Source organism: Plasmodium gaboni, chromosome 9 (genome assembly GCF_001602025.1).
Source record: "Plasmodium gaboni strain SY75 chromosome 9, whole genome shotgun sequence".
Taxonomy (NCBI): Eukaryota; Apicomplexa; class Aconoidasida; order Haemosporida; family Plasmodiidae; genus Plasmodium; species Plasmodium gaboni.
Window position 1 is genome coordinate 369,330 of NC_031489.1, and position 13,494 is coordinate 382,823.

Consider the following 13,494-nt stretch of genomic DNA (forward strand, 5'->3'; position numbering starts at 1 on the left):
ATATATATTTTTTTTTTTTTTTTTTTATAATTTTTTTTTTTTTTTTTTTTTTTTTTTTTTTTTTTTTTTTTTTTTTTTTTTTTTTTTTTTTTTTTTTTTTTTTTTTTTTTTTTTTTTTTTGGTTTTTTTTTTTTTTTTTTATTCTTTTTTTAATCCTTAGTAACATAATATCAGGAGAAACAAAAGTTTTTTTTCCTTTTTTTATCAACAAGGATGAATCATATATATATTATTATATACATGTTATTTTTTTCATATTGTTTTTTCTTTTTTTTTCATAAAGTATTCTTTTTTTGTATTTTTATATTCTTATAGAATTTTTTTTTTATTTTTTTTCATAAATTCATTTTAATAATATATATATGTATATATAAAATATATGTATCATACAAAAAAATATATTTTATATTAATTATATATTTATATGTATTTTACAAATTTTCATTTATTTTGTAATTTCTTTTTTTTTTTTTTTTTTTTTTTGCCATAAATAAATATATATATAAGAAATATGTTCTTTACGAATTATATGTTCAAAAGAATATATTTATTATATATAATATATTTAAATAAAAAAAAAAAAAAAAAAAAAAAAAAAAAACACATTAGTATATTATATATATATTATATATATTATGTATGTATTTATTTATTTATTTATTTATTTATTTATTTAAATTTTTTTATATATTTATATATATTTTATAAAATGTATCCATGAACTAATTGGGAAAATAAACCAATTTATTTATTAGCACATTTATATATCAATTAACACATTTTATTTTTTTTTGAACCTTTTTATATGTTTATATTAGATTCAAATTAAATACATATTATTATAACTTTTTATATTGAGTTAAGAGACTTATAAAAGAAAAAAAAAAAAAAATATATATATAATAAAAAATAATGTGTAATATCAAAATGCACTAAGAAATATGTTAATTTATATTTATTATTATTATTTTTTATTCAATATAAAAAAATATATATACATATATAATATATTAAGATTAAATTCTTATTATTTAATTTTTTTTTTTTTTTTTTTTTATTATTATTTATTGTTTTATATATATTTATATTTATACTATTATTTATGTGGAATAAATAAAAAAATATGTAATACAACGAAATAAGCGAAATATGTTTTATAAAACCTTATTATATATAAGCATTAAGCTAAAAATGTATTTTATTTATATTTTATTATTTATTTTATTTTTTTTTTTTACATATAATAATAAAATGTAAATTTTTATAGTATATTGTTTTTTGTTTTTATTATATATATTTTTTTTTTTTTAATTTTTTCACATAATTTTGTTATAATAATTATCTTTTTTTATATGTATCATTTTTATTTATTTATTTTTTACATTATTCTTTTATATAAAATATGTCATGTGGTACATGAATAGATTTTATTTAAAGTTCAATATAAGGATGTTGAAATATAAATGTGATAAGAGAAAAACAAAAGAAATACAAAAAAAAAAAAGAAAAGAAATAAGTAAATAAATAAATAAATATATATATATATATATATATATATATATATGTTTATTTATATATGTACCAAAGTAAATTTTGTTTTACTTTAATTAAATACATATACATATATATATATATATATATGTTTATCATTTGTTTTGTTTTGTTTTGGATTTTTTTTTTTTTTTTTTGTTAATATCTTCTTTTTTTATAATTATGCATAATTCTCCAAAAACTGAACTAACGAAGAAAAATTTTAATTTTTTTGGATCAATTTATTCAAAATATGCAAAAAGAAATAAAAATGACAAATCGTCTGACAAGTTATTGACAAATGAAAAAGATTCCACATTAAATCAACCCAATTCAAGTAGTCTAATATCAAATGGTATTAAATCAAATGATATTAATTCAAATGATATAAAACCAAATGATATTAATTCAAATGATATAAAACCAAATGATATTATATCCAATGATATTTTAACAAATGATATTAAATCGAATGGTATTTTTTCCAATGACATTTTAACAAATGATATTATATCAGATAAACTTTTATCTAATAAATACACATCTAATAAAAATATAACTAACGAACATATATTAAATACACCCATATTTGTTGAACCCATTTTTAATGAGAACCATAATGTAAGTAATGATTTATTTCAATATAATAAAGAAAATTTAGAATTAAAACATTTTATAAATAAAAAGAAAAAAGCATTTGATGAAAAAAGAAATATTCAAGAAATGAATAATAATGTAAATACATTTGTAACTTCAAATATGTTTACAAATGATGAAGACAAAAAAGAATTGGAAAATCAAGAAAAAATAAATAACGACCCTTATAGTAATAATATAAGTTATAATATAAGAAATGAAAATTTGAATAAATCCATATTCATGTATGACGAATATACTAGTGCCAGTTGTACAGATGATATAATTACTCATATACCATCAAATTATAAAAAATGTGATGAGGAACAAGAAAATTTATATCTATGTAATAAAAGTTATGATAATATTAATGATTATGGTTTTTTTCGTATCAACTCACCCATAGAAAGGGATAAGCAAAAAAAAAAAAAAATGATATGTACAGAAAAAAAGGATCATCAAAGAACTAATCAAAATATTCAAAATGAACAAAATGATCAATCTTTCGAAGAATCAGAAAAGGAGAATATCCAAAAGAACATGCTAAAAGAAGGAATATCAATTAAGGATGAATTAAAAATGAATGTATTACAGAGGGATATATTAAAAGAGAACATGTTACAAAGAAAAACATTAAATGAAGATATATTAGATAGAAAATCATTAAAGGGGGATATATTAAAAAAGGATGAATTATCAAATGATACATTAGAAAAAAAACCTAACAATGAAAATATATCCAATTCTGAAAAGAATAAAACATATAATGATAAAACATATTCTTATGAGAAATTTTTATTAAAAAATTTTTTTTCAAAAATATCGAAATTTATATCAAGTAATAATGTAGAAGATGATAAATATACAAATCAAGGAAAAACAAAAACAGATATATCATATCCTATGGATAAAGATATACATAAGGTAAACTCTTGTTATTCTACAAATGAACCTAATGATTATTGTGATAGGAATGAAATGAACTATCATAAAATAAAATTAAAAAATTCAATAGATTCTTATAATCATATGGTTAGTACTACAATAGATGAAGAAGAAAATATGAAAAATTCAGATAAATCTATATATCATGAAAACAAATGGAATATGGAAAATAAATATTGTAATAATAATGATTCACATGTAAATTTTCATAAAAATTTTACAAATATATATAAAATGAATAATAATAAAGATATAGAGGAAGAAAAAGATATTAGTGATTATAATTATACCAGTAGTAATAATTATATAAATAAAAATATTAATTATCAAAGTGAATATTTTTATAGTGATGATAATGGAATGAATAATATAAATGAAAATATACGTCATATGTTATATGAAAGAGAGGAAAAATATTTGAATAACTATAATAGTTCCAATTATGAGCAAAATAAATATATGTTAGATGCTAATTATCTTTATAATCATGAGAATAAAAATAATTTTTGTGCATATAGAAATGATTTAAATGAAGGTAATAACAGATTTGCTAGAAATAACATGTTAAATAATTCTCGTATATCAGAATATCCATATACTGATGAACAAATAACAAAATTTTTGTTTATGCATATGAATAATCATATTCTGAAGGATGAGAAAAAATTGAGTCTATTTGATGACGAAAAATGTGACCATCATAATAATCATAATAATAATAATAATCATTATCGTCATTATAATAACCATGAAAATAATAATGATAATAACCATCATAATGATGATGATAATAATTATCTAAATAATAATATATTGTTAAATACTTATAATTTTGTATCACATTGCTTAAAAAATGAAAGGTTTAAAAATAATTTAAATAATATAGAATGTCAAAAAATAAATGATCAATCCGATAAATTATTTTATGATAGTCACACAACTGTTTGTCCATGTAATAAGCAAAATAATATTTTTAATAATGATGTAAAGAAATTATTAAATTTAAATAATGATAATATAAATTATTCTAGTTATAATTTGAATAGTATTCATAGAAAATACAGTGAGGATGTAAATAAATTACATATTAAAAAAAATATTTGTAAACATTCTTGTAATCATATGAAAAAAGGACATATAAAATATAATTGTTATAATAATGATATGATATATAATGAAAATCAAAATATGTCCATGTTAGAATATTATTCTAAAGTAGCAAAACGAAATTTTAATAGATTAATTCAAAAGGGCAATGTGCGTTCATATAATATAAATAAATTAATACATAGAAATGAAGCAATGACCAATATATATAATAATAATAATAATAATAATGATGATGATAGGGAATATCATTGTGATACACATCATTATAAAAATTATAGCAATGACTATAATAAATATAATGGAAATGATAATATTTGTAACGATAATGACATATCACGCGCATTATTAAAATATGATAATTTTGTTCTTTCTGATAATAATAATAATAATAATGAAAATAGTAATAACTATTATTTCAAGGAAAATAATTTAAATTATAATTTAATAAATAACGAAATAAAAAAAAGTCTTTCTACCCTTTCGAATAATAAAAATAATGAAAGTAATGACAATTATGAAAATTATGAAAATCAGGAAAATTATGAAAATTATGAAAATTATGAAAATCATGAAAATTATGAAAATTATGAAAATCATAAAAATTATGAAAATCATAAAAATGTGATATACAATGATTTATTCCACAGCCAAATTAATCATAATGTAAAATATGTTCATAATAAAGAATGTGTTAGAAATGATGAATATATATTTAAAAATAGTAAAAATCTTTTGAAAAATAATGAACTTCTTTTTAAGAATAATGAAAATTTGTTTAAAAATAATGAAAATCTTTTTAAAAATAATGAAAATATTTTTAAAAATAATGAAAATATATTTAAAAATAATGAAAATATATTTAAAAATAGAAATATGGAATTTTTTAAAAATGAAAAAAAACAAAAATTCCAAAATACATTTTATGAAAATTGTCCAGAGGAAAATTATCTGAATATGAAATTAATAGATAATCAAAAATTAAATAATAATAATAATAATATTGATAATATTGATAATATTGATAATAATAATTATAATAATAATGATAATTTTAAAAATATTAGTAATTATATTAAAAATATAAATAATAGTAATAATATTGATAAATTTTTTAATCATTTTAAAGATGATAATATGGTCAATATTTTGAATGATGAAAATCATATTAATTATCATGCAACTAAATTTACTAATGATATGAACAAATTAAATAAAGGCACCCGCTTATCCTATCAAGATAAACATCAGACCACAAATGAACAAATGGTGAATAATATGATAAGTTATGATAAAAATTATAATACTGAAAATAATAATAAAAATAATAATACTGAAAATAATAATAAAAATAATTGTGATAATAATAATAATAAAAATAGTATTGATGGTATTGATAGTATTGATAGTATTGATAGTATTGATAATATTGATAATAATGATAATATTGATAATAATAAAAAAAATGAATTAAATAATAACAACTTAATTCAAGAATATTGTAATTATAAAATTTATATACATAACAATGAAAAGAATGTTGGAGAATATTTATCATTAAATAGACAAAAATTAAGTGTAAGTAAAAAAATAGAAATAATAAAAAAAAATAATGAAATAAATTATAAAAGGAAAATAATTGATGATACTTCAAGAAATATTATATCAGATAATTATTATTTTCCTCAATTTAATAAAAGTTCACATAATAATAATAATATATATATATCAAATAAAAATAACTTGCATGGGATGAATAAATTTAATGATGTTACAACAAATTTTAAAAATAATGAAATAAATCATTTATTTTTTCAAAGGAATAATCAGTTACAAATTGATAAAAATAACCAAACGAATTTTGACCATATAACTAATTCTGATAAATTGAAAGAAAATAAATTTATTATATATAATAATAAATTGCAATTAACCAATAATAATAATAATAATAATAATGAGAATAATACAGAAAAAATAATTGATTATATTATTGATGTGGATAAAATATATGATAATAAATATGTTATATATGATAATAATATATTACAAGTACAAAAAAAGAAAAAAAAAAAAATGGAAAATTATGATTTTATACTAGATATTGATAAAGAATGTTCACCAAGAAATAAATTGTTATTAGAAAAATTGAATGAAAATATTTCATATATAAATGCATTGGAATTATCTATAAATAAATATCATAATCGTTCATATGATTATTATGTCGATAAAAATTTTCTTTATCATTTACAAGAAAATGATAACATAACACGAAACAATAAAAATGATTACATGTATAAATATCAAATTCAAGAAAAAAGAAAAAAAAAAAAAAAAATTAGAGGTAGAAGTAATATATATATGCATGATCAAGAACAATTCATTTTTAATTCAAATAATTTTATTAATAATAAAACAAGAGCTATTCACTCTCATTATTTACATGATGAAAATAAATTAATATATGATCATCAATTTAATGATAATAACACTCCATATGTATCATATAATAATTTGAGTCGAAGAAAAAGGAATAATATGAATTATCATCCAGATGATGAAAATAACAATGATGAAGAATATCTAGACATAGAAGAGTATGATGAAAAGCACCACAAGCATCATTATTCGAATGAAAATTATTATAGACACAAAGAAAAAAACAAGAAGAATATTAATAATAATAATAATAATAATAATGAAAAAAACAACAACTATAATAATAATAATAACAATAATAATAATAATTATAATTATAATAATTACTATTTTTGTCATAATAACAAAACAGAAATGGAAAAAATTACAGAAATTCAAAATATGCTTTCCAAAAAAATCATCCTAGGAAATGTAAATGATGAAAACTATAATACAAATCAACCAATATATAATAAAAAATTTTCTTTCGAAGATTTTGATTTAGATAATTTTATTACTAAAAGTATTGATTTAGATAACAAAGATGAAAATATTATAAAAAATATCTTAGAATTAGAAAGAAGAAAATATGCAATCAATTGTATAATGGAAAAGCTAAGAAAAGATCAAAATGAAAGTGAATACCTATCTGATGAGAGTGATCAATCTCATGTATTAAATTTAAAAATGATGAATACACATATATATGATTTATATTCTGATAAATCAACATATAATGTATATAACACAAAAATGTGTATCAATTATTTATTAGAAGAAAAAATGCACTCTGAAGAAAATAAAGAATTCATCAAAAATTTCTTTGTTGAAAAAAATGCTGATCATATAAACTTTATGGAAATATTTAAAAAAAAAAATAAAAATAAAAATAAAAAAAATAATAATAGGGGAAATAATAATAGAGAAAATACAGGAAATATAGAAATTATAGAAAATAATAATAATAATGAGGTAAATAAAGTGAAAAAATGTGATAAACTTTCTGATGAGCTAAATAATAATTCAGCAAATTGCAATGATATACCAAAAAATAATCAACAGGAAAAAGTAAAATATTGTTATTATTTGTCCAGTGATCAATATTGTACTTATTTAGAAATGGAGGTCGAAAATGAAAATAATAAAGTGGAAACAGATGTATTAAAAATACAAAATAAAAACACGATTATCAACAATAATAATAATAACAACAATAATAATAATAACAACAATAATAATAATAACAATAATAATAATAATAATAACAATGATGATAATAATAATTTATGCACGGAAAAAATTAGTGAATCACCTAAAGATCATAATACTAATATTCAATCAATTAATGATAGAAACAAAAAAAAAAATTATTTTAATAGCCAATTGGATTATTTAAAACGTAAATTTAGTAATTATAGAAAAAACAAAGATGAAGAAAAAAATAACAACTTAAAGTTAGAAAAACAGTTGTCAGAAAAATGTAATCCAACTTTAATGGATGGAGATTATTCTGCTAATTTATCTGAATATGAAAAGAAAAATGATGATAAAATAAATTATAATATGGAGAACAAAAATATAAATACTTCCAGAGAAAAGACAGAAAAATATGATGAAAACGAAAGTAATAGAAAATGGAATTTGGTATATCCAGATATATCAAATAATAATGAAGATGAAACGCGAGATTTTTATGAAAATGAAAATGATAATTACGAAGATGAACAACAAAAATTAATTGAACAAATTATAGGAATTAATAAGAAAAAACACAAACTTAATGAACTCACAGTAAACCATAAGGATGGTAATATAAGACAAGAAAAGGAACTACAAATTTATGGGAAAAATAATGAAAAAGATGATTTATTTGATAAGAAAAAAGAAGAAAAATATGAACATGATATACAAGGTGAGAAAAATGATGTTCCTTTTGATAACGTAAAAAATAGTGAACAAAAGTGTATGTATCTTGTAGAAATGGAGGATGAACATGAAGAACAAGATCATGAATATGACGATTATGATGAGGAATATGATGTGGAATATGATGAGGAAGATGACGATGATGATGATGAGACATATGATGATGAAGATGATGAGAAATATGATGATGAAGAAGATGATGATGATCAATTGTATGACGAATGTGATAAAGAAGAATATTATATTGATGATGATTATGTTTGTGATATGGACAATTATGTAGGTAATAATAATGGACATAAAAATAAAAATAATATAGACATTGATAATAAGGACCATAATTCTTATGATAATAATGCAGAGCAATGTCAAAAAGATGTAATATATGAAAATATAATAGATGAACAACAAGATGATGAAGATATGTATAAAGAATGCGAAGAACTCAAAGACGAAATGGAATATAAAAAAAAAAGTATATATATTAATGAAAATAAACAGGAAATGAATATAGAAAAACAGAAATGTCATGAAATAAACGATAATAAAAAATTAAGTGATGTGTATTTAAACCAATATGATGATGAGAATGTTAAATCTAATAGAAATACCATTAATGATAATGACGAATTAAAATATAATAACTCTTATGACGATGAAAATTATTCACTTACACAAATAGATGAAGATAACACACAAGATGATGAAGAATTATATAAAGATTTATTAGATATGTATGAAGAAGAACAATCATGTAAAAAAAATAAGGAAAGGTCAAATATAAAAATAGAAGAAGATGATGAAGAATTAGAAGAGTTAGTAGAAAAAAGATGTTGTAAGATATATAAAGGAAAAACTAATAAAAATACACACTATGGAAATAAGGGAATGAAACTGAAATATGAATCAACAGAAAATAAAACATCTAATACAAAATTCCCAAGAAATGGTGATTACAAAAGAGAAAATAATTATTTTAATAATATACGTTTAAAAAAAGAACATATAACTACTACATCATATAACCATATTGGATACTTGGGAAGTAAACATTTAAAAAAGGAACAATATGAAGATAGTTATATTATACAAAGAGATGATAATAATAATGATAATACCTATGGAGATGTAAAAGGTAAAAATACTTTTATAAAAGAGACAGTTCAAGAAAACCCACAACTACTACATGATTGTTGTGATATAGAAGATAACATAAAATATAAAATGCTCAATCAAAAGAGTAAAGATCGAATTGTAAAAATAAAAAGGAAAATAAAGAAATTTATAAAACTTACCAAAGGAGAATTAAAACTCTTATCTAAATTATTACATCATAAATTTTTACTTAATGAAATTAGTGCTATAGGTAATTATGAACAAAAAAATCAAAATAATATGGAAATATTAGAATTAGAAGAATTTAAATTAAGAAAGGATTTTCTAAATATGTATTGTGATTGTTTATCAATTGAAATAACAAATCATGAAAAGGAATTCTTAAAAGAGTTTCAATTATTTATGCCAGACGTAAATATTATGGCAGACAAAAATATTTTATATATACTCAGGCATTCAAAGAATGAAAAAAATTGTGTGTTTAAATATTTCTTGGATGTAAAAGAAACAAGTCATAAAAATGGTACAATGGATAATGTATGAATTTTTATAATACCACAAGAGAAGAAACAAAATTAAAAAAATATATTACATATATATATATATATATATTTTCTTTCTTTTTTTTTTTTTTGTATATATTTTTATCATAACTCTTATCAAACATAAAAATAAGGAAATATTTGAAATATTAACTTATCATAAATGTATAACATTATATTGTATCTTAGGTAAAACCATATTTCATATATATTCTTATGTTCAATATAGTAAATTTTTAACAGGTATAATTTTTATTTCTTAGTAGATAATAATATTATGTATTTATAAACATACATATATAATATATATATATATATATATATATATATATATATATTAATCCCTTTAATATGGTAAAAAAGATGTTTATCAAACATAAGTACTTTTTCTTATTTTAATTCATTTTTTTTGGTGTTGTGAACATACTATATATATATATATATATATATATATATATATATTTATTTATTTATATTGCTTTTTCTTTTTTTATGTGTATGTGGAACATTTCATAATTCGTTAAAATACTACTTTGTGTAAATATTTATATATGAAAATGAAAAAACGACTTACACCTTTTCCTTTTTTTTAACTTTGTATTCAACCATTATTCAAAGAACAATAAAAAAAAAAAAAAAAAAAAATTAAATATCTACGTAAAATAACTTTTTTTTTTTTAATTAAATAAGTACGTAGAAAAATATTGACTGCGCAACATAATATACATTTGTGAGTACACAATAAATAAATATACATTTTAATTTTTGTTATATTATATTCTTGAATTATATTATAATAATCTAAGTAACTCTAAGGAAAATTATAAGTCACACAAAAATGAATCAATTTATTATAATTATTATTTTCTACAAATCATAAATGTGCATTTATTAAATCATATACTTATTTATATAAAAACTGAACCGTATTTTTTCCCGATGCTTTATGAATTAGTATAAATTAATAAGAGGAATGTTATATATATATATGTATATATTTATAAAATTGAAAATATTTTATTTATATATCTTAATATTATATAAATATAATACTAAAAAATATATAAAAAGAAAAATAAAATAAATAAATAAATATTAAGTTTTTATATTATAATATATATATTTATATTTATATATAATATGTATTAAAATGAAATGATTTAATATAAATATAAATGTACAATATTTCTTTATGTAATATAATTAGTTTCATATGTACAAATAAAATCATATATTTATTTATTATATTAATAAAAAAAATATATTATTTTATTCAAATTATATATTTTTATCATTTTCTTGAGAAAAATATAATATTATATATATAATAATATCTACTTATGATATCTTAATTAAATTTATATATGTAAAATATTTGTAAAAAGAATTTATTGGATTTTCATCATGAACATTATTATGTAAAGGTGAAAAAAAAAAAAAAAAATTTAATAGGATTGTTAAAATTAAGAGACTATATATTTTTTTAATTAATAAAATTATGATGATATTGTGATTCCAAAAAAAAAATGTATATATATTTTTTCTAAGATATAAATTTATATAGATTTCTGTATCTATATTTATATATATGTATATATAAGAAAAACATTATGTACTTTTATTTTTTTTTTCTATCTTTATAAATTCTAATGAAAGAAATATTTTATTTAGCATGATTTTTCTTCGAAATGGCTTTTTTTTTCTTTTTTGTGTTTTAAGTTTTTGTTATAATAATTTATTTAGGCAATGCTTAAGTGAAGAGTTTGAGAAGATAAAATACCCCCAGGATGTGACAAAAATAAAATATTACGATAACACACATAAAATAGATAGTAAATATTTATATAAACATGTAGCGAAGGGTATGTTACAAGATTTAATTGTAACAGTTCAAATTGATAAAGATAGAGAAGATGACAAGATTTTATTTTTACCAAAAAAAAAAACATATATGAAAATAATTGGTGACTGGTCAAATTATCCAAAAGATAAAAACAATGAAATTTGTTTAGCATTTGTATTAAAAAAAAGTTTTAAAAATGAAAAAGAAAAGAAATGTACAAAAGATTTTTTCACGTCTGGAAATATATATAATGTATGTTATAATGATAACAATTATTCAATAAAAAATTTATATTTATATATAGAAATATCACAAAAATATTTAGAGAAATTATTTTCTTCATATAGTATACCAGTTACTGTTAATACAGAAAATAATATAATATATTTTGCAAATGATAAAATGAAATCAAAAGAAGAAAAACCAATTTTAGATTTACATGTTTGTTATAAATCAACTTATGAAACACCCACATATTTAGGAAAATTAATATTTAATTCATATCCTATAAATATTAATAGGAATAAAGATGAATTCGATATTATATATACTAAATCATTTTTAACAAATAATTGGGATTATAATTTATCAATAAAAGGAAATTATATTACTTCTTATAATCGTGTTGTATTTGTTAGGTTACCAAGAGATTCACCTCCTAATAAAATAAAATGCCCACCTTTTTGGGATTATTCAATATTAGGATCTGGACCCTTACATAAAAAAAAAAAAAAAAAAAAAGATAATATTATACAAAATGTGGTACAATATTCATTTTCAAATAATAATATACAAAATTATTATATCCCGTTTTTAAAAAAAGATGAATTACAAACAAATGAAAGTTACATTATATGTTTATATTCAGATGAAAATGATTTTGAAGGTATGCAAATTATTAATGCACACTTTTATATTAATACAACAGATTCTATTATTTTAATATTTTTAATTATATTTATAGTAGTTTTTCTTCCTCTTATCTTTTCATTAACTTATTTATGCGTACTTTTTAAAATGAACATTTTAAAAGTAAAAATGCAAAAATTACAGCTTCTTAATAGAAAAGATGAAATAGAGGATAGATTGAAAAATGAATTAAATCTTGATCAATATGAATCAATATAAAATTAAATCTATAATATATATATATAAATTAATGGACAGAAAATTATATTAAATAGTTTTGGTGTTCATATTATATAATGTGATATTTATAATATGTTCATCATAGATAAATATAAATATAAATATAAATAAATATATATATATATATATATATATATATATATATTACATATTTGTCTGGTTATTTGATTTTACTAATTTATTTTGACTTATTTAATTAATTTATCTAATTAATTCATTGTTTTTATAAATATAAGTAGTTTCACCTAAAAATTATTTATCATAAATATATATATATAT

The 13,494-nt window shown here is 17.8% G+C and overlaps 2 protein-coding genes across 2 annotated transcripts; both read left to right on the forward strand.

Moving 5' to 3' along the window:
- Nucleotides 1-1,713: 1,713 nt before the first annotated feature.
- Nucleotides 1,714-10,224, forward strand: PGSY75_0910200 (hypothetical protein; the record flags this gene model as incomplete). Its single annotated transcript, XM_018785518.1, has 1 exon — nt 1,714-10,224. The coding sequence occupies one exon, from the start codon at nt 1,714-1,716 to the stop codon at nt 10,222-10,224; it is 8,511 nt and encodes a 2,836-aa protein (XP_018641859.1).
- Nucleotides 10,225-11,895: 1,671 nt separating this feature from the next.
- On the forward strand, nt 11,896-13,194 carry PGSY75_0910300 (hypothetical protein; the record flags this gene model as incomplete). The annotated part of the gene is made up of 1 exon (XM_018785519.1): nt 11,896-13,194. The coding sequence occupies one exon, from the start codon at nt 11,896-11,898 to the stop codon at nt 13,192-13,194; it is 1,299 nt and encodes a 432-aa protein (XP_018641860.1).
- Between the last annotated feature and the right edge of the window lie 300 nt (nt 13,195-13,494).